General features: G+C 33.2%; 1 protein-coding gene across 6 annotated transcripts in view; it reads left to right on the forward strand.

Annotated features, from left to right (window-relative positions):
* The window catches only part of LOC141521312 (cilia- and flagella-associated protein 43-like), a 234,056-nt gene that overhangs the window by 182,474 nt on the left and 31,884 nt on the right, over nucleotides 1–19,698 (forward strand). For all 6 annotated transcript variants that reach the window (XM_074233758.1, XM_074233761.1, XM_074233760.1 and 3 more), the window contains 5 exons: nucleotides 1,311–1,400; nucleotides 1,654–1,734; nucleotides 2,594–2,722; nucleotides 6,717–6,836; nucleotides 8,834–8,941. In XM_074233758.1, coding sequence (XP_074089859.1) covers nucleotides 1,311–1,400; nucleotides 1,654–1,734; nucleotides 2,594–2,722; nucleotides 6,717–6,836; nucleotides 8,834–8,941 — 528 coding nt within the window. The remainder of the gene's footprint in view (nucleotides 1–1,310; nucleotides 1,401–1,653; nucleotides 1,735–2,593; nucleotides 2,723–6,716; nucleotides 6,837–8,833; nucleotides 8,942–19,698) is intronic.

The raw sequence follows: 19,698 nt of genomic DNA on the forward strand, positions 1-19,698 counted from the left end.
GTTGAGCTTAAGATTTCTATCCTCACAATAACCGTGGGAGGCAGGTGTTATTATTATCCTCATTTTATAGATGAAGAAACTGTTACTTGCTCAGAGTTGCACATTTATTATCTGAGATCCAATTTGAACCAGGTCATCCTAATTCTTAGGCTCAGTTCACTGCATCATCTAGCTATGGAGCACATGCATAGTAACAGTGTTTAAGTTTATTTTGGGGCTAGATTTTTTTTTTTTTTACTTTGAGTTCAGAAGGAGGCTCGCAACATACTTTTGAAGGAAGAAGAAGAGAAAAATCTCATTATGCCTCTCTTCTCTTTTCTCCTCCAGCCAGTCCCCTACTCATCTGTGGATTGCCTGCTTAGTCACACATTCTTATAATGGTATTTTTTTCAATTACATGTAAAGATAGTTTTCCACATTCATTTTTTTATGATTTTGAGTTCTAAATTTTTCTCCCTCCTCTTTTTCCTCCTCCCTCCTTCAGACAGTAAGCATTTTGATATAGATTATTCATACTCAATCATGTTAAACAAATTTCCACATTAGTCATGGAGTAAAAGAAGAATCATAACAAAAGAGAAAACACAGGAAAGAAAGAAACAAAAACAACCAAAAAAACTGAAAATTGCAAACCTCAATATGCATTCAGACTTAAGAGTTCTTTTTTCTGGATATGGATATTATTTTCCACCAAAGTCTTTTGGGATTGTCTGGGATCACTGTATTGTTGAGGAGAGCTAAGTCTTTCTTAGCCAATCATTACATAATGTTTCAGCTACACATTCTTTATTAATCTATCTTCCTCATAAGAAGGGCATAAAGCAAGTCCTAGAGAGCAAGCTCTCCTGATAGTGGACCTCTTTAGATCAGAGAAGATGTGCCTAAGGTCAGGGCTCATTCTCTTGAACTGAATCAACCAAGCACCAAGTCTCTCTATGTTCCTTTCTCTCCTTGGGCTGATGCCCCAGGAATTTTTGAGTCAAAAGCTTGGGGCATATTAGATTGATTGTGGGGAGTTCATCAAAGTGATAAAGATTTCCTTATACCTTTCATTTTTATTGTGAAATACCAGAAATGGGAATTTCAACATCTCTTATAAGGTCTTCCTCATTTTTTTTTTTGCAGAGAAGGGAGCTCTTTTCCCTAAAAACTTCAAGTACTTAAGAGACAGAGCTAAAATTAGAACTTAAATGTCTTGACTCCACCAGGAAAAAAACATTCAAGAAAAAATTAAACTTTAGTTTGAATTTTATGAATAATTTTATGAATTTTATGATTAAGAGAAATGAAGTGAAAATTTGTCTTTTCAGATTAAATTTGAAAAATACCTTACTCCATGGGAAAAAGAACAAGCAGAAATAGCTGCAGCTTTTGAATTAAAACAACGCCTTTTAGCAATGGTATGGCATATTATTAAATCATACACAGTCTTTTCTATAAACATACTTAAATTATTAGCTTTTAAATATATCATAAAATATTTTGTAATTCTGTGAGAAATGCTTTGGGAAGAGTCTGATTCAAAATACACCCATGCACATGCCAGCACACACCCATAAGTTTTGACTCTATGGTCTTAGTTTATTGCTACTAGAATTTGAATGTCTTAATTTCTACCTTCTATTCTCCTCTTACTTTTTATTATTTTTCCAGAGAGATGATTCAAGACGTCAGGCTTTGAAAGAAATGATGAATGGAGTTTTGGAAGTCAAGAAAGAAGATATTTTGAAGATGGTAATGGTTCTGTCTAATCATGGAAGGTAGAATAAAAAAGATGAAAGTGAGAAATATGGATTTTAAAATTCACCATTTTTCCTAGATGGAAATGAGTTTTATAAAATTCTTTAAAAAAGCAAGCATTTCATACAATTTGAGTGATTTCAGCAGAATGTAATGTGGCACACCTATAATTCCTTCTATTAGAGAGGACTGAGCCTGGTAGATTGACTCTAGATTTCTGAGTTAATTAGGTATCTGGATTGAATTCAGCATAAATATGATGAGCACCCAGGAAGGAAGGACCACCAAGATGCATAGGAAGGGGCAAAGCAACCAGGACAGAAAACCAAGCATGCATGTATTCATTTCTTATATTCATACACACATGGACATAAGTATTCAGATTAGGCTGTGAGTAGCCACTGCACTTCCAAAATAGGAAGACACAGACTCTAAAAAAAAAATCTTTTTCAGAAACTCCAACATTTTAATAAACACTTTAGCATTGATTTTCAAGAAGTGAGATCTATGTATTTTGTTGGCATGAGAAATGCTGTATTAATAATTTTATACATAATAATTTTCCATTAGTGCTACTATAAAGTCTCTGAAACAAAAATCCCTTGTCATAAATGTTAGTAAGCTCAGGCTAGAAAGATCATAATAAACAACTCATTGGCCAAAAGGAACTAAACAATCAAGGACACAGACTTTCTTTGTCATTTTAATTGAATCCAGGGAGATTTTGCTTGTTGCCTCCAGTGATGGTTGGTTGGAGATTGGTTTCTTTGTTACTACCTGTTTCTCACTGCTTTAAGCACATTGTCATTATGCCATATTTAGTGGATTGTGTGATTCTCTGTTCTATCTTTAGGTAATTCCTCAACCTTCCTTTATGAGCCATAAAATACCTGAAATTTGGAATGAAGAAGAAAGGAGACAAGCTAAAGACTATGAGAAAAAATTGAAAGAGTTAACTGATGAAAAAGAGAAATATAAAAAGGTCAGAAGAAAGAGGGAATATGTTAAAAACATGCTTTTCAAATCTCAAATTCATGTGCCTTAGAGGTTACTCTAAAGACAATTTTATAACTTTTGTTTTCTCAAAGATGTGTAATCTTATGTTTTATGAAGAAGACTATTGAATTTAATAACTTGGATCATTCACAACAAAAATGATCCAGAAAAAAAGGGAAAATCAAATACAATTTGTTTTGGTGTATCTCTGCTTTTTTAAAAAACCCACATTTTTGATTCAGTTAAGATCAGGATTAATTTACTTTCTCTTGGAGTAGAGGACTCAAGAGAAGGATGGATATGCCCACTAAATCAAAGAGTATATATGTAAGTCATATATGAAGCTGTTTTCTTGAAAATATGCTGGTTTTATTTATTTTTTGAAAAAAAGTAACATATACAGTGTCCAATGGAACATGTCTACTTGTCAGTCTTATGCTATTATGTCTTATGATCAATTTTTCTATCTCAATTTTTTTAGCTGTCTTCTTTTCCACTGAAGTTCTTAACTTAGTCCTGATGTATTTCATCAGAAAATGGTTCTAATATATGAAGATAAAAATGATCAAAGGGATTTGAATGCCAGTGATGCCTGAAGAGTTTTTTCCCTGTACATCTAAGTAGCAGGACTAGTATGATTTTCTTGGGGACGTCTAAAAATATTTGATATAGGAACATTCAATAAAGCCTTCCTCTTTGAGTTCTGGCATCCCAACACTGGTTTCACATGCTTCTTTATCATGGTCTCCATACCTACTTAGAGGCTTTTGTAGGTAAACTTTCTAGTAGAAAATTTTGAGGGAAAGGAATATTACCCAGTTTGATGCTCGTAACAAAAAATGAAAGCTTTCTGTCTTTAGAAACTCAGATCTTTTTTACCTCACCACAGAGCCCTACTTTTCTTTGCTTCAGAGGACACTCACATCCAAAAATAAAAGAATTGTAGAAAATATATGGTGTTCAGTTTTGTGATCAATAAAATTATGTCCCCACCCCCTCAAAAAATTACCATCACCATGGTAATTTCCTTTTTGGTTTATTTTGCTAGTTTTCTTCTTCAGATAGACATAGAAAACAAAAAGCAGAGTCAAAACAGCAGAACAAAGAGTAATAATTGTCAAACTTTCCCCAAACCTCTCCTATAGAAAAACTACAGAAAATATCAAATTGACTTCTGAGTAGAAAGCCACCCAAAAATCAAAGTCATTGTTTCAACTTTGGGCAGCTTACACAGTTCTATGAACACTGGGCTATGACTTTGTGGTAGAAGTGGAACTGGCTCTAGACCTTGGGGGCAGTAACTATAGCAACAACAGCAAGAATATTGACATGCCCAATGTACAGAGATAGATGGAGAGGAGCAATGGCTCTATCTAAATAAGGACCAGAGGACAGAGAAGGGCAGTGACCAGACCTCTCCCCTGATCACCCCACCTACTAAGAATCTACAGAAACCCAGATTGAGCTACAGAAGCTCATCCTCCCAGAGGAGCAAAGACTAATTCGAGCATAAAGCCCAAAATCAAAAAAGAGGTGGGAGAAATGAGCAAACAACAATAAATGAACCTGACCATAAAAATCTTCTGTGGTAACAAAAGAAGACAATAATGGGGAAATATCTAGGAGTAAAACTTCAAAGAACCATGTAGATTAGACCAACCAGAATTCAGAGAAGAGCTAAAGAAAGAGACAAACAAAAAGAACAAAAACATGTGTTTTTTTTTAAGTTGAGGTACACAGAGGAAAAAATGAAAAGAGAAATTAAAGCAATTCAAGAAAATTTTGAAAAGAGAATTGACTGCTTGAAGAAAATAGCTTCTTCAAAATGAGAAATGGTCAAGTGTAAGCAAGAAACAATAAAACAAAGTCAAAAGAATAAAAAATAGAAAATGTGAAATATATCATTGAAAACACAACTGATTTGAAAAATTGATAAAGGAGAGATAATTAAGAATTATTAGACTAGGGGTAGCTAGGTGGCACAGTGAATAGAGTACCAGCCCCTGGAGTCAGGAGGACCTGAGTTCAAATTTGACTTCAGACACTTAATAATTACCCAGCTATGTGACCTTGGGCAAGTCACTTAACCCCATTGCCTTGAAAAAAGAAAAAAAAAAGACCACATGAAAACCATGATTAAATTGTTTTTTAAAAAACTGCCCTAATATTTTAGAACCAGTGTGTAAAATATCACTTGAAAAATTAAATGAATTACAGGAGGAAATAGTAAATCTATGCTAGATCTAGACAAATCTGATTATTAAATAAATGATAAAGAAGTTGTCAATACATAGAATTTTAGAAAAATTAGAAATGATAGATTTCTGAAGAATATTGCATGAGAGTAGAACTTTTTTTTAAATCAACTATGCATGGTACTTTCACAAAAATTGACCATGTATTAGGTATAAAAGTCTTACAAACAAATGCTGAAAGCAGAAATATTAAATGGGGAGTCCATAATGTAATAAAAATTAAATTCAATAGGAGACCTTTGAAGTATAGACTAATATAAATAAAAATACACACAGATATTGTATTTCTTGTCTTGTTAGAAAGGGGAGGAGTAAAGGGAAAGAGAAAATTTGGAATTAAAATAAAAATTTTAAATAAAAAAATTTTTAAAAATCTCACCCAGTATAAATACTTAACCTTTCTCTTAAAAGAGAAAGTAACAGTAAAGTAACAGCGCAATCTGTATTTAGAATGGCTTTTCATTCTTAGCAAATATGTCATTAATGATAACTAGTATATATGTCAGTGCTTTGGGAATAAGTTAGATTTATTGGGCTAGTCAATAAAATAACTAGCATTTATTAATCACCTGATACATGTCCAGTTTACATTCTACTGGTGTTTACCATCCCATAGTAATGTATTAGTGAATGTGAGTTTTGTTTCTTCCTATTGTTTATTAGTATAATCATAAATTATGTTTTTAAATTAATTTTTTAGCCAATGACAATATTTAAAGACATGAATTGACATAGCTGGCCTCCTAGTGATTGAGCTTCTCTATACAGACCTCTGTACCGATAGCAAGAGAACATGCAAAATACGATTAAAAACCCTACTTTTTCTAGGCTGTTACAGCTTCCAAGAACACAGAATCACTTCTATACTATCAGAATTGGGAGGATACATATATATATATATATATATATATATATATATATATATATGAAAATTAAGATAGACTGGACATGTGGCAAGAGTGAGGGATATCCATTGAAGAGTCCTTTGACGCAGCTAATATTTTCATTATGTCAGGAGAAGAAAGGAAGGCCCTCACCACATTGAATGGATCCCTTGTGACAAATTTATGGAATATCTATATAGGCAACAACTGCACAAGATAGATCTCATCACTAGAGGGAGTACCCACATAGATTAGATCACAAATTCATTTGAGTAACCAGATTTAAAAGTTCCACTGAGATTGATCTTTGACTTTATTAAAGTAGAGATTTTTAATATTTGATTGTCATTTGTTTCTTGAGAATTTTTTTAATACAATCAGTGGATGCCTAGTTCTGGACTATGTTCTATTGGAGATTCAAAAGAAGAAACTTTGCTCCTTAGTTTACAGAAATATTGGAATGACCAAACATACCATTGTAAACAACTAGAAAATCACTGCAAAACATCTTTTGAATTAATGCAAGAGAATTAGTATATATATATATATATATATATATATATATATATGTGTGTGTGTGTGTGTGTGTGTGTGTGTGTGTATGTATGTATGTATTCCTTGTTCCTATGAGATACAAACAGCTTACCAAAATTGTCATGGCACTCATAAGCCAATACTATCCTAGAAATGTCAAATGTCAAACTTTAGTGAATCTATCCAGTGAATACATCCAGTCAATTTTATCCATTTGGAAGATTGAGTTGAAATTGACTAACAGGTTGTCTTATTACCTTGAAACATGTAACATTATTAAGTATTAATTTATTGCTTCTTATTTTAGTCACTGGATGCTGAATTAAGGAAGATCCAAGGGTCTATTCAAGAAATGACACAAACCTTTGATAATAATCTGAGAAATCTCTTTGAGAGGAAGGTAGAAGCAGAAATGGTTATCAACCAGGTAAATGAAGAGCTCATGAACCTGTAAACCAAGGGTAGTAAACCATATGAATTTAATTTCTTTTATTCATATTTCTGAGCTAGAAAATTGAATAGCATTTGATACAAAGACACAGATAAAAATGGTACCTGCCCTCATGGAACTTAGATTCAATTGGGAGCAGATAATATATATAAAGATCAAGCAATTTGAGAAGAGAAATCACTGAAAACTGAGGGTATAAGGAAATGCTTTGAATAGAAACTGGCACCTGAGTGAACCCTTGAAGGAATCTCAGAATTTTGTGTTGGCATGGGGCAACTCCTGACAAAAATGAAGAGAAGATATATAAAATATCAAATCCAGGGATTAATTCATAGACCATTTTGACTGAAACATGGAATGTATGAAAAAATTAGTTTGTAATAACATCATATCTAGGCTACAAAGGATTTCAAATGTGAGTGATACTATTTTATTTTACCCTAGAGACACCTGGGACTGAATTTTGAGGAATGGAGTGAAGATTACATTGCTAATAATAGAGGATACTTTAGAAGGAAGGAGAAATTTTTTAAAATTATAATAGTCCCCTAAAGAGTTGATAGGAATAAAATAGTCTTGTGGCTCTGTAAGTAGAAAGGCAAGTCATGAAAACGAAGATTGTAGAGATAGAGAAAGAACATGCAAGCCTTGTCATCTGATTGAAGATAGGAAATGGAGAGAGAAGATTCTAATGACTCCAGGTTTTTGAAATTTGTCTATAAGGATGGGAGAACTTCTATAGAAACAGTGAAGTTTGGAGGGAAGACGTTAGGAAAAAAGATAAGTTATGTTTTGAACATATTGATTTTGAGATAGCTATGGAATATCCAGGTGAATATATTCAAGAAATTGGTGATGCAGAATTATATTGATTAAGCAGTTGTGACTGGACATATTTATATCTATCTCTGATTAGAAATGATACTTGAACTCATGGAAGCTAATAAAACCTCTCACAGAGTACAGAGAGAGGAAAAAAAGGCTCCAGGCTAAAGCTTCAGAGATTCATGCTTGATACTTGCAGGTGAGAGATCTCCCAAGGACATCAAGTATGATCAAACAAAAAGAGAACAAGGAGAGAGTATCATTGCAGTATGAAGGAAAATATAGTATTCAGAAAGAGGGAGTAGTTGAAAGTGCCAGAAACTGCAGGTAGGTCAATTAGGATGAGAAAAGGCTATAGGTTTTTTAGCTTTAAGAAATCTAGAGAAGAAGCATTTCAAAATACAATGATTACAAGGTGCTAAGTGCCTTTGAGTCTTGTAGTAATTTACCAATTAGCAATTCTTACACGCTAATGAGCCTCCCATAGCCCATGGTTTCAGTTTTTCTATGGCTCAGTTTGTAGCTCAGTGTCTTTCTCCTCCTGATTGATTAAACCTTAAAGTTTTGAATTCAACACTATGATAAACTCAGTGAAAGATACAAAATAACTATTAAATATAAATTTTCTCTGTAAATTTATCAGTCTAGTTCTAGGACATATATCAAATACAAAAAAAAAAAACCCACCAAGTAATATCACCATATAATAACAGTGAAAATGTTATAGATAATAAAGATAATAAATGTTGTAGATATCCTGAAGAGAAGGATTATTAAGATTTAAAGGTGTCAAGGAAGGCTCTATGGAGGAAGCTGAACTTGAGTTGAGCCTTGAAGAATAGATCAGATTTGGATGTGAAAAGGAAAGTTTTCCAAGTACTTTACAATTCCCTCTTCATTCTCTTTCCTTCTGTCTGTTCCTCCTTTCTTCCATTCACACCCTCAGCTGTTTATAATATATAACCATCTAAATGGAGTATTTGTGGTATTGTTTTATGTCTTCAGTTTCTATCTTTAAAAAATAGCAACTTTTTTAATTAAATAAAATCTTGTTTATATATATGGGGAGTGGGAAGAGTGGGTCAGATTTTATTAAGTTTCAACATGTATTAGTATTAATATATTTTCCTTCTTTAATGTTTCTGCAGGAGGAATTAAAAATAACCAACCTTGTTTTCTCTTTACTTTTGGATGAAGAAATCAACACAAGAGAATTAGTACTTAACAACTTCCTTGAAAGGAAACAGATGGAGAAAGTAATTATAGCAGTCTTTTGTACTGAACTGCTCCATGCTCATTAATTATTTACATGTTCCCATTCTTTCCTTTTCTTTTCTCCATGTCCTAATCTCATAAGCCATCCCCAATTATTTAGCATCACTGGATCTCACTTTTTTTGTCTATAAATAAAGGAGGTTCAGGCTACATAATTTCTTTTCTTTCTTCTCTTTTTTTGCAAGGCAATGGGGTTAAGTGGCTTGCCCAAGGTCACACTGCTAGGTAATTATTAAGTGTCTGAGGCTGAATTTGAACTCAGGTCCTCCTAACTCCAGGACCTGTGTTCTATTCACTGTACTACCTGCTGCCTCCGGCTACATAATTTCCTCAGTGTCTTTAAGTTCGAAATTCTATGAATTTACAATCTATTACCTTAAGACTTTTGTGCAAAGTGAAATGCACAGAACCAGGAGTACATTGTACACAGTAATAGCAATAATGATGATAAACTTGGAAAGACTTAGTTCTTTGATCAACACAATGATCTAAGACAATTCTAAAGGATTCCTGATGAAAAATACTGTCATACAGAGAGAGAATTCTGACTGCAGTTTGAAACAGATTGTTTCTTTTTTGGTAACGTTGTTGATAACAATTAGGGTCCTCAAATAAAGATAGAGATCGAGGGTTACTGAAAAATGAAGGCATTCTCGTGCCCCCTGGAATTTTAAAAGGGTTCAGAATTTATTATAAAATATTGCAAGTTATACATGTTAAAACTTTTCTCCTCCTGGAGTGGGGACAAGCACCTTGAGGACAGAGTAAATAACAAAAGACTAGGGGAGGTTGCTTGGGAGACAGAGATTGAGAGAAAGAGATGAGAGAGAGAGAGAGAGAGAGAGAGAGAGAGAGAGAGAGAGAGAGAGAGAGAGAGAGAGAGAGAGAGATAGAGAGAGAGAGAGAGAGAGAGAGAGAACAGTCAGGCTGACTGGGTCAGAGAGGGGACTGACTGGAGCAGGGGTCCAGCTCAGGTTTTTATAGCCTTACCCATTATCTTGGGCACTGAGGGCAAAGGGAAAATCCCTCCCCCCCTTTACATGACCAAAACCAGGTAGAAGGGTGAAGGCTTGGAACTGGAATGAGGAGATAGTACAAATTTTACATTTAAAAATGGAACAATAGAAGTCAATTTACATCTCAAGAGCAGACAGAATTAACAAAATTTAAAAGCACAAAAGATAACAATCCTTTTCCAACCACAAATCTCCCAAATTCACAGTTGTCTGCATCAACATGACTAAAATGGAATTATGTTTTGCATGTCTTCATGTGTATAATGAATATCATATTTATTTCTTCTCAATGGGAGGGATGGGTGGGAGGAAAATAATTTTGAACTCAAAAGTTTTTAAAAATGAATGTTGATATTTGCAATTTTTAAAATTTGTTTTATAATTTTCCCCTCATGTTTTTTTCTCTTTTGTTCTGAGTCTTCATTCACAACATGACTAATATAGAAATATATTTAACATAATTATACATGCATGACTTTTGTCAGATTACTGCTATCAAGAGGAGGGGAGAGAAAAGGGATGGAGAGAGAAAAATGTGGAACTCAAAATCTTATAAAATGAATGTTGAAAATTATGCATGTAGTTGGAAAAATAGAAATTAAAAAATGTTTTTAAAAAGAAAAAATGAATGTCAGAATTTTTAAAAGGAAGATTGAAAAAATCAAAATCTGTAACAAACATGTATAATTTCCACATTGGCTTTTGTCCAAAACAATTTGTCTTATTCTGTATTCTGAGGCCTTTACTTCTCATTCAAAGATGTGGATAGCATGTTTAATCTTCAATCCTCTGGAATGATTGATCATTACACTGATCAAATTTCTCATTCTTTCTAAGTTGTTTTATTTGAACATATTGTAGTTATTGTATAAATTGTTCTGGTTCTGATCACTTCACTTGGAATCTGTTCACACCCAAGTCTTCCCAGTTTTTTCTGAAACCATCATCTTCATAGCATCATTAGTTTTTCCATTATATTTATATGCCATAATTTGTTCACTCATTACTCAATCAATAGGAACTACTTAGATTCCCATTCTTTGCTATCTCAATAATAAATATTTTTGAGGAAGCTTAGAATTTATTTTGCTTGGATATTAATCCCTCTCTTTCCTTATTCTCTCTAATTTATCTTTTCTCCCATTTTCCTCCTATCTGTTGAATGAAATATATTTCTGTACTCAACTGTGTTTGCTTTGATCAGTTCAGATGAGAATGAGATAGAAAGAGAAGTTCCTTTTGAAGTAACTGTAGAAAACATTAAATCCCTGTGAATTTGCCTTCCTAGACAAAAGCCCAGAAACTGTATGAAAAAGGTTTTTTGAGGAAACTTCACGGGAGACTATCTTTCACAGTTTTTTAGTTGATTCTCTAGGATTCTCTAAGTATACCAACAGATCATTTACAAAGAGTGAGAGTTTTATTTCCTTATTTTCTATTCTGATTCCTTCAGTTTTCTTCTTATAACTAAGAGAACATTTCTAATACAATAGTGAATAATAGTGGTGATAATGGGCATCCTTCTTCCACCCCTGATCAATACCGGAAGTACTATTATTAGTTTATCCCCTATATATAATGTTTGCTGATGGTTTTAGATGGTTACTGCTTATCATTTTAAGGAAAACTCAATTTATTATTATGTTCTCTAGGAATGGATACTGTATTTTGTCAGTCTTTTTCAGGATCTATCGAGAGAATCATATTATTTCTATTAATTTTGTAAATGAAATGATCAATTATACTTATTGTTTTCCTAATATTGTACCATCCCTGCATGCCTGGTATACATTCTACCTGATTATGGTGTATTAGCCTAGTAATAACTTGCTGTAATCTCTTTTTGCTAAAAATTTTAATTTAAAATTTTGCATCAATATTCTTTAGGGAGACTGGTCTTCAATTTTCTTTGTCTGTTTTGGTTTTTCCTGCTTTAGATATCAGCATCATGTTGGTGTCATAAATGGAATTTGACAGAACTTCATCTTTACCTCTTTTGGAATTGGAATTATTTTTTCTTTAAATGTTTGGTAGAATTGACTTGCAAAACCAATTAGTGGGGTGGCTAGGTGGTGTAATGGATAGAGCACTGGCCCTGGAGTCAGGAGTACGTGAGTTCAAATCCTGTCTCAGACACTTAATAATGACCTAGCTGTGTGGTCTTGGGCAAGCCACTTAACCCCACTTGCCTAGCAAAAACCTAAAAAAACCCCACCAATTAGCCTTGGAAAATTTTTCTTAGGGAGTTTACTATTGGCTTATCCATTTTTTTATGGAAGTGGGATTATTTAAGTATTTTATTTCTTTTATATTTTTTGTAAATGTTTATATTTTTGTAAATATTCATCCATTTAACTTATATTGTCAGATTTGTTGTCATAAAGTTGGGCAAAATAGATCTGAATTATTACTTTAATTTCCCCTCATTAGTGGTGAGTTCACCCTTTTCATTTTTGATACCGATAATTTGATTTTCTTTCTTTTTTTAATCAGATTAACCAAGGTTTACCTATTTTATTGGATTTTTTTCATAGAACCAACTCTCAGTTTTTATTTATAATAGTTTTTTACTTTCAATTTTATTAATTTCTTCTTTGAGTTCTCAAAATTTCTAATTTGGTATTTAATTGAGCATTTTATTTTTTTTTTGTCTAGTTTTTTCAGTTGCATACCCAATTCATTGTTCTCCTCTTTCTCTATTTTATTCATGTAAGCATTTAGAGATATAGAATTTTTTTTAGGGTTTTTTTTTTTGCAAGGCAAATGGGGTTAAGTGGCTTGCCCAAGGCCACACAGCTAGGTAATTATTAAGTGTCTGAGACTGGATTTGAACCCAGGTACTCCTGACTCCAGGGCTGGTGCTTTATCTACTGCACCACCTAGCTGCCCTGAGGTATAGAATTTCTCCTAATAACTGCTTTGGTTGCATCCTAGAAGTTTTGGTATGAAGTCTCACTATTGTCATTATCTTGGATGAAATTGCTCATTCTTTCTGTGATTTGTTGTTTGATCCACTCATTCTTTAAAATTGGATTACTTAATTTCCAATTGATTTCTAGTTTCCATAACTATTTATTACATGTAATTTTTATTATATAATGATCTGAAAAGGATGCATTTAAACTTCCTGCTTTTCTGCATTTGATTTTAAGATTTTTATCCCTTAATACAAAACTGTCCAACCTTACTTTTTTTGATGCAAGGCAAATGGGGTTGTGGCTTGCCCAAGACCACTCAGTTAGGTAAGTATTAAGTGTTTGAGGCCAGATTTGAACTCAGGTACTCCTGATTCCAGGTCCAGTGCTCTATACATTGTGCCACCTACCTGCCCCCAACCTTACTTTTAAAAGTTTTTATGGAAGCAATAGACAAAGTATTTTGATTTGCCATTTAAGTGAGAGCTCTGTGATGGCTCAGCTTGGCTTCATTTACTAAAGCATTTAATAAACCCACAGGGACTACAAAAAAATTGCACTGCACTGCACTGCCCTGTCCACGAGCCACATTTTGGACAGCCCTGCCCTAATACATGGTCAATTTTTGTATAGGTACCATATCCTGCAGAGAAGTATATTCCTTCTATCCCCATTCAATTTTCTCCAGAAGTCTATCATATGTAACTTTTCTAAAATTCTATTCACCTCAATTTCCTTCTTATTTATTTTGTGGTTAGATTTATCTAATTCTGAGAGAGGGAAGTTGACTTGTCCCACTAGTATAGTTTTGCTGTCCTTGTTTTTCTATAACTCATTTAGCTTTTTCTCTAAAATTTTGGATGCTTATACCATTTGAAGCACATATGATGCCTAAGGTGCCTTTTAAGAAGATATAGTTTCATTTCTAATTGCTTTTAATGAGATTTATTTTTTGCTTTTTCTTTTTCTAAGATCAGGATTGCTATCCCTGCTTTTTTTTTATTTCAGCTGAAACATAACATATTCTGCTCAACTCTTTTTTTCACCTTTATTCTGTGTGCATCTCTCTTCTTTAGCTTGTAAACTACCTATTGTAGCATTTTTAATCCACTCTGTCATTTGCTTCCATTTTATGGGAGAGTGTATTCCATTTATATTCACAGTTATTAACTTTGTATTTCCCTCCTATTTCCCCAACCTATTTCCCCATTTATATTTTTCTCTCTCTTTTCCTCTTATCCCTCCTTACCAATGTTTTACTTATGACTGCTGCCTCTCTCAATCATCCCTTCCTTCCATCAGCCCTCTTCCCTTTCCTTCTCCCTTCTCCCTTTCCCCTTTCCACTTTTTTATTTTTATTTTACCTTTACTTTTACTTTCCTCCTCCTTTTTATCATTACCTTACTCCCTAGGTAGGATAAATTTCTAAACCTAGTTGGGAATATATGTTATTCCCTCTTTGAGCCAAATCTGTTGAGAATAAGATTTTCTCAGTGCTCACACTCTACCATCTTTCCCTTTACTATAATAGGTCCTGTGAGACTCTTCATGTGGTATTTATCTTCTAATGCCTCTACTTTCTTCTACCAGAATAATCTTTTTAATGTCATAATTGTTTTATAACTCTCTTGTATTCACATCCTCTGTTAAAGTATACTATTCTGATAGAAGTAAAATTCACAACAGTTGATTGATTGATTTATAAAAATCATCACACCATAATCATTTCATTCACACCCTCTGCCAAGTACACTCCCCTCAACTGTCCCATAAGAAAACAATTTTCAAGAACAATAAGCATCATCAAATTATAATCAACTTATACCCACACCTCTTCCAAGTACACTCTCCAACCATCTCAATTTAAATACAATCTTCATGAGCCAAAGTATCATGTAAAGTATCATCACTTCATAATCAATTATACCCACACCCTCTGTCTGAATATGCTCCTTTTAACTATTCTAAGAGATTTGTAATTGTCAAAAGTTAGAAGTATTGTCTTCCCACATAGGGATGTAGACAATTTAATCTTAGTGACTAATATTTTCCCCCTCTCTGTATTATGCATCTCTTTAGTCTTGTATTTGAATCAAGGTAAGTTTAAAAGTCCTCTATTTCATTGTAAATCCATCTTATCCCCCAAAAGAATATGCTAAATTTTGGAGGATAGTTGATTCTTGCTCCTTGCTCCTATGTCCTCCAGAATATCATATACCAGGCCCTCTGATCATTTAATGTTGAAGCTGATAAATCCTATGTAATCCTGAATGTGAATCTGTTATTTAAATTGCTTCTTTTTGACTGATTGTAGTATTTTCTCCTTTAGTTGAGAATTCTGAACTAAATTCCTTTTTATTTGGGATATCTTTCTGGGAATAATCATTGAATTATTTTAAAGACATTTGTGTCTTCTTGTTCTGGGTTATTAGGGAAGTTTCCATGATAATTTCCTGAAAGATATTGTCCAGGCTCTTTTTCGGATTGTGACTTTCAGTTAGACCAGTAATTCATAAATTATCTCTTCTGGATCTATTTTCCTAAGAGATACTTTACATTTTTTTCAAGCCTTTTTTTGTTTGATGGAATCTCGTGTCTTGTAGAGTCAACAGTTTCCATTTAAAAATAATTTTTAGGGTTTTATTGTCTTCAGTTAGTTTTTTTGTTTCTTTTTCCAGTTGGTCAGTTTTACTTTATGAGGAGTTATTTTTCTCTTCCTTTGACTAATTTTACATTTAAATGTATTGTTTTCTCTAGTCAGTTTTTCATAATTCTCTTGTATAACTCTCATTTCTTTTCTCAATTTTTCTTCTTCCCCTCTTATTTGGTTATGAAAATCTAAATTCATAAACCCCCTTGAGGTATCACATGTAGGTATTTTGTCACTGTTTTCCTCTTCTGAGATGGCATTTTTCCTGTCCCTAAAAAAAAAAAAGAACTTTTTTGTGTTTTTTGGATTGTTTTGATAGATGAACTCTGCTGCTGAGGCATGGGGGGGGGGTATAGTTCCAAGCTTTTTATGTTGGAGGCCGGGGGTGGCATTGGCAGGGGCAGGGGTGGTGGAGAAGGGAGGACTGGTCACTGGCTTTCCTTTCTGGCATCTCAGGTGTTTGTTGTTTGTTCCCTGCATTAGGGTAGCCCACCCCAGTCTTGACTGCTAACCTAGCATTCTGGGTTTGAACTTTGCCCTCCGAACTGGGGCTGGGACTCTAATTAATGGCCTGCTGTGCCCCTGCCCTGCTCAGAAGGGATCTGAGCTACACTGTGATTAAGAGCCAATCATTGACTTCCCGACTCTCCAACCAAGAATTTATACTCCCCTTTTACCTGCTTGAGACAAACATTTTCTAAAGTTCCTCCACAATATCTTTTTTTAGTTCATTCATTTATTTTTTTATTGATTTTTGAATTTTACAAATTTTTGCCCAATCTCACTTCCTTCCTCCCACCCCCACAGAAGGCAGTTTGATAGTCTTTACATTGTTTTCATGCTATACATTGCTCACAATTGAATGTACTGAGAGAGAAATCATATCCTTAAGGGAAAAAATATATGAGATAGCAAAATTACATAGGGTACCTTTTCTTTAAAAAAAAATTTTAATTAAAGGTAATAGTCTTTGGTCTTTGGATATAGATAATATTCTCCATCACAGATACCCTAAAATTTCCTTGATTGTTGCACTGATGGAATGAGCAAGTCCGTTAAGGTTGATCATTACCCCCATGTAGCTGTTAGGGTGTACAATGTTCTTCTGGATCTGTTTATCTCACTCCACTTCAGTTCATGCAAATCCTTCCAGGCTTCTCTTGAATTCCCACCCCTCCTGGTTTTTATTGAATAATAATATTCCATAACATACATATACCACAATTTGTTCAGCCATTCCCCAATTGATGAACATTCACTCAATTTTCAATTTTTTGCCACCACAAACAGGGCAATTATGAATATTTTTGTACAAGTGAGGTTTTTACACTTTTTCATGATTTCTTCGGGGTATAGAGCCAGTAGTGGTATTGCTGGATCAAAGGGTATGCACATTTTTATTTGCCTTTGGGTATAATTCCAAATTGCTCTCCAGAAAGGCAGGGTGAGTTCACAGCGCCACCAACAGTACATTAGTGTTCCAGATTTCCCACATCCATTTCAACATTGATCATTGTCCTTTCTGGTCATATTGATCAGTCTGGGAGAGATGAGGTGGTACCCCAGAGAAGCTTTAGTTTGCATTTCTCTAATCAGTAATGATTTAGAGCAATTTTTCATATGAGTATGGATTGTTGTGATTTCCTCATCTGTAAATTATCTCTGCATATCCTTTGACCATTTGTCAATTGGGGAATGGCTTGTATTTTTTTCTTATAAATTTGACTTAGTTCTCTATATATTTTAGAAATGAGTTATTTGTCAGAAATTATAGTGGTAAAAATTGTTTCCTAATCTACTACATTTCTTTTAGTCTTGTTTACAATGGTTTTGTTTGTGCAAAACCTTTTTAATTTAATGTAATCAAAATTATATAGCTTGTTTTTAATGTTGTTCTCCATCTCTTCCTTGGCATTAACTACTTCTCTTTCCATAGATCTGACAGGTAAACTATTCCTTGATCTCCTAGTTTACTTATAATATTGTCTTTTAGGTCTAAATCCTGTACCCATTTTTATATTATCTTGGTATAGGGTGATATTATCTTGGCATAGAGTGTACTGGTCTAATCCAAGTTTCTGCCATACTGACTTCCAATTTTCCCAACAGTTTTTCTCGAAGAGAGAGTTTTTAATCCCAGAATCTGGACTCTTTGGGATTATCAAATAACAAATTACTATAATCATTTCCTGTAGCTCTTTTGCACCTAGTCTATTCCACTGATCCACCACTCTATTTCTTAGCTAATACCAGACAGTTTTGATGCCTTCTGCTTTATAATACAATTTTAGATCTTGTAGGGCTAAGTCACCTTTTTTTGCACATTTTTTTCATTAAATTCCTGAAAATTCCTGACTTTTTATTTCTCCATATGAATTTACTTATAATTTTTTCTAATTCATAAATTTTTTGGAATTTTGATTGGTAGGGCACTAAATAAGTAGTGTAATTTAGGTAAATTGTCATTTTTATGACCTATCCATGAGCAGTTGATATTTGCCCAGTTTTTTAAATCTGATTTTATTGTGAGAGAAATGTTTTGTAGTTGTTTTCATAGAGTTTCTGAGCCTGCCTTGGAAGGTAGATTCCTAAAGTATTTTATATTGTCTGAAGTTATTTTGAATGGGATTTCTCTTTCTAGATCTTCCTGCTATATCTTGCTATTCATATATATAGAAACGCTGAGGACTTATGAGGATTTATTTTATATCCTGTGACTTTGCTAAAGTTGCTAATTGTTTCAAGTAGTTTTTTTAGATGATTCTTTAGGATTCTCTAGGTATACCATCATATCATCTGCAAGGAGTGAGAGTTTTGTTTCTTCCTTCCCAATTCTAATTACTTCAATTTTTTCTTCTTCTTTCATTGCTGAAGCTAACGTTTCTAACACAATATTGAATTGTAGTGGTGATAATGGACATCCTTATTTCACCCCTGATCTTATTGAGAATGCCTCTAGTTTATCCCCATTGCATATAATGATTGTTGATAGTTTCAGATAGATACTGCTTATCATTCCAAGGAACAATCCATTTATTTCTGTGCTTTCTATTATATTTAACAGGAATGGGTACTGTATTTTGTCAAAGGTTTTTCTTAGCATCTACTGATACAATCATATGATTTGATAGGTTTGTTATTGATATAGTTAATTAAACTAAATGTTTTCCTAATATTGAACCTACCATGCATTCCTGGGATAAATCCTGCTTGGTCATAATGTATTATCCTAGTGATAACTTGCTGTAATCCCTTTGTTAAGATTTTATTTAAGATTTTTGTATCTATATTCATTAGGGAGATAGGTCTATAATTTTCTTTCTCTCTTGACTCTTCCTGGTTTAGGTATCAGCACCATATTGGTTTCATAGAAAGAATTAGGCAGAGTTCGGTCCTCACCTATTTTGCCAAGCAGTTTATATAGAATTGGAGCCAATTGTTCCTTAAATGTTTGATATAATTCATTTGTAAACCTGTCTGGCTCTGGAGATTTTTTCTTAGGAAGTTCAATAGTGGTTTGTTGAATTTCTTTTTTTGAGATAGGGTTATTTAAGTATTAATTTCCTCTTCATTTAACCTGGGCAACTTATATTTAGGTAAATGTTCATCCATTTCACTTGGATTATCAAAATTATCAGCATACAGTTGGGCAAAATAATTCCATATTGTTACTTTAATTTCTTCCTCATTGGTGGTGAGTTCACCTTTTTTCATTAATGAGACTGGTAATTCAGTTTTCTGCTTTCCTTTTTTAAATCAAATTAGTCAGAGTTTTATCAATTTTATTGGGTTTTTTTCATAAAACCAACTCTTGGTTTTATTTATTAATTCAAGTTTTCTTGCTTTTGTTTTTATTAATTTATCCTTTAATTTTTAGAATTTCTAATTTGGTATTTAATTGGGGTTTTTTAATTTAATCTTTCTCTAATTTTTTATTTGCATGTTTACTTCATTGATTTCCTCTTTCTCCAATCTATTCACGTAAGCATTTAAAGATATAAAATATCCCCTGACAACCACCTTAGCTGTATCCCATATGTTTTGGTATGTTGTCTAGTTATTATCATTATCTAGGATGAAATCATAAATTCTTTCTATAATTTGTTGCTTGATCCACTCATTCTTTAAAATGAGGTTATTTAGTTTCCAATTAGTTT

Source organism: Macrotis lagotis, chromosome 4 (genome assembly GCF_037893015.1).
Source record: "Macrotis lagotis isolate mMagLag1 chromosome 4, bilby.v1.9.chrom.fasta, whole genome shotgun sequence".
Taxonomy (NCBI): domain Eukaryota; kingdom Metazoa; phylum Chordata; class Mammalia; order Peramelemorphia; family Peramelidae; genus Macrotis; species Macrotis lagotis.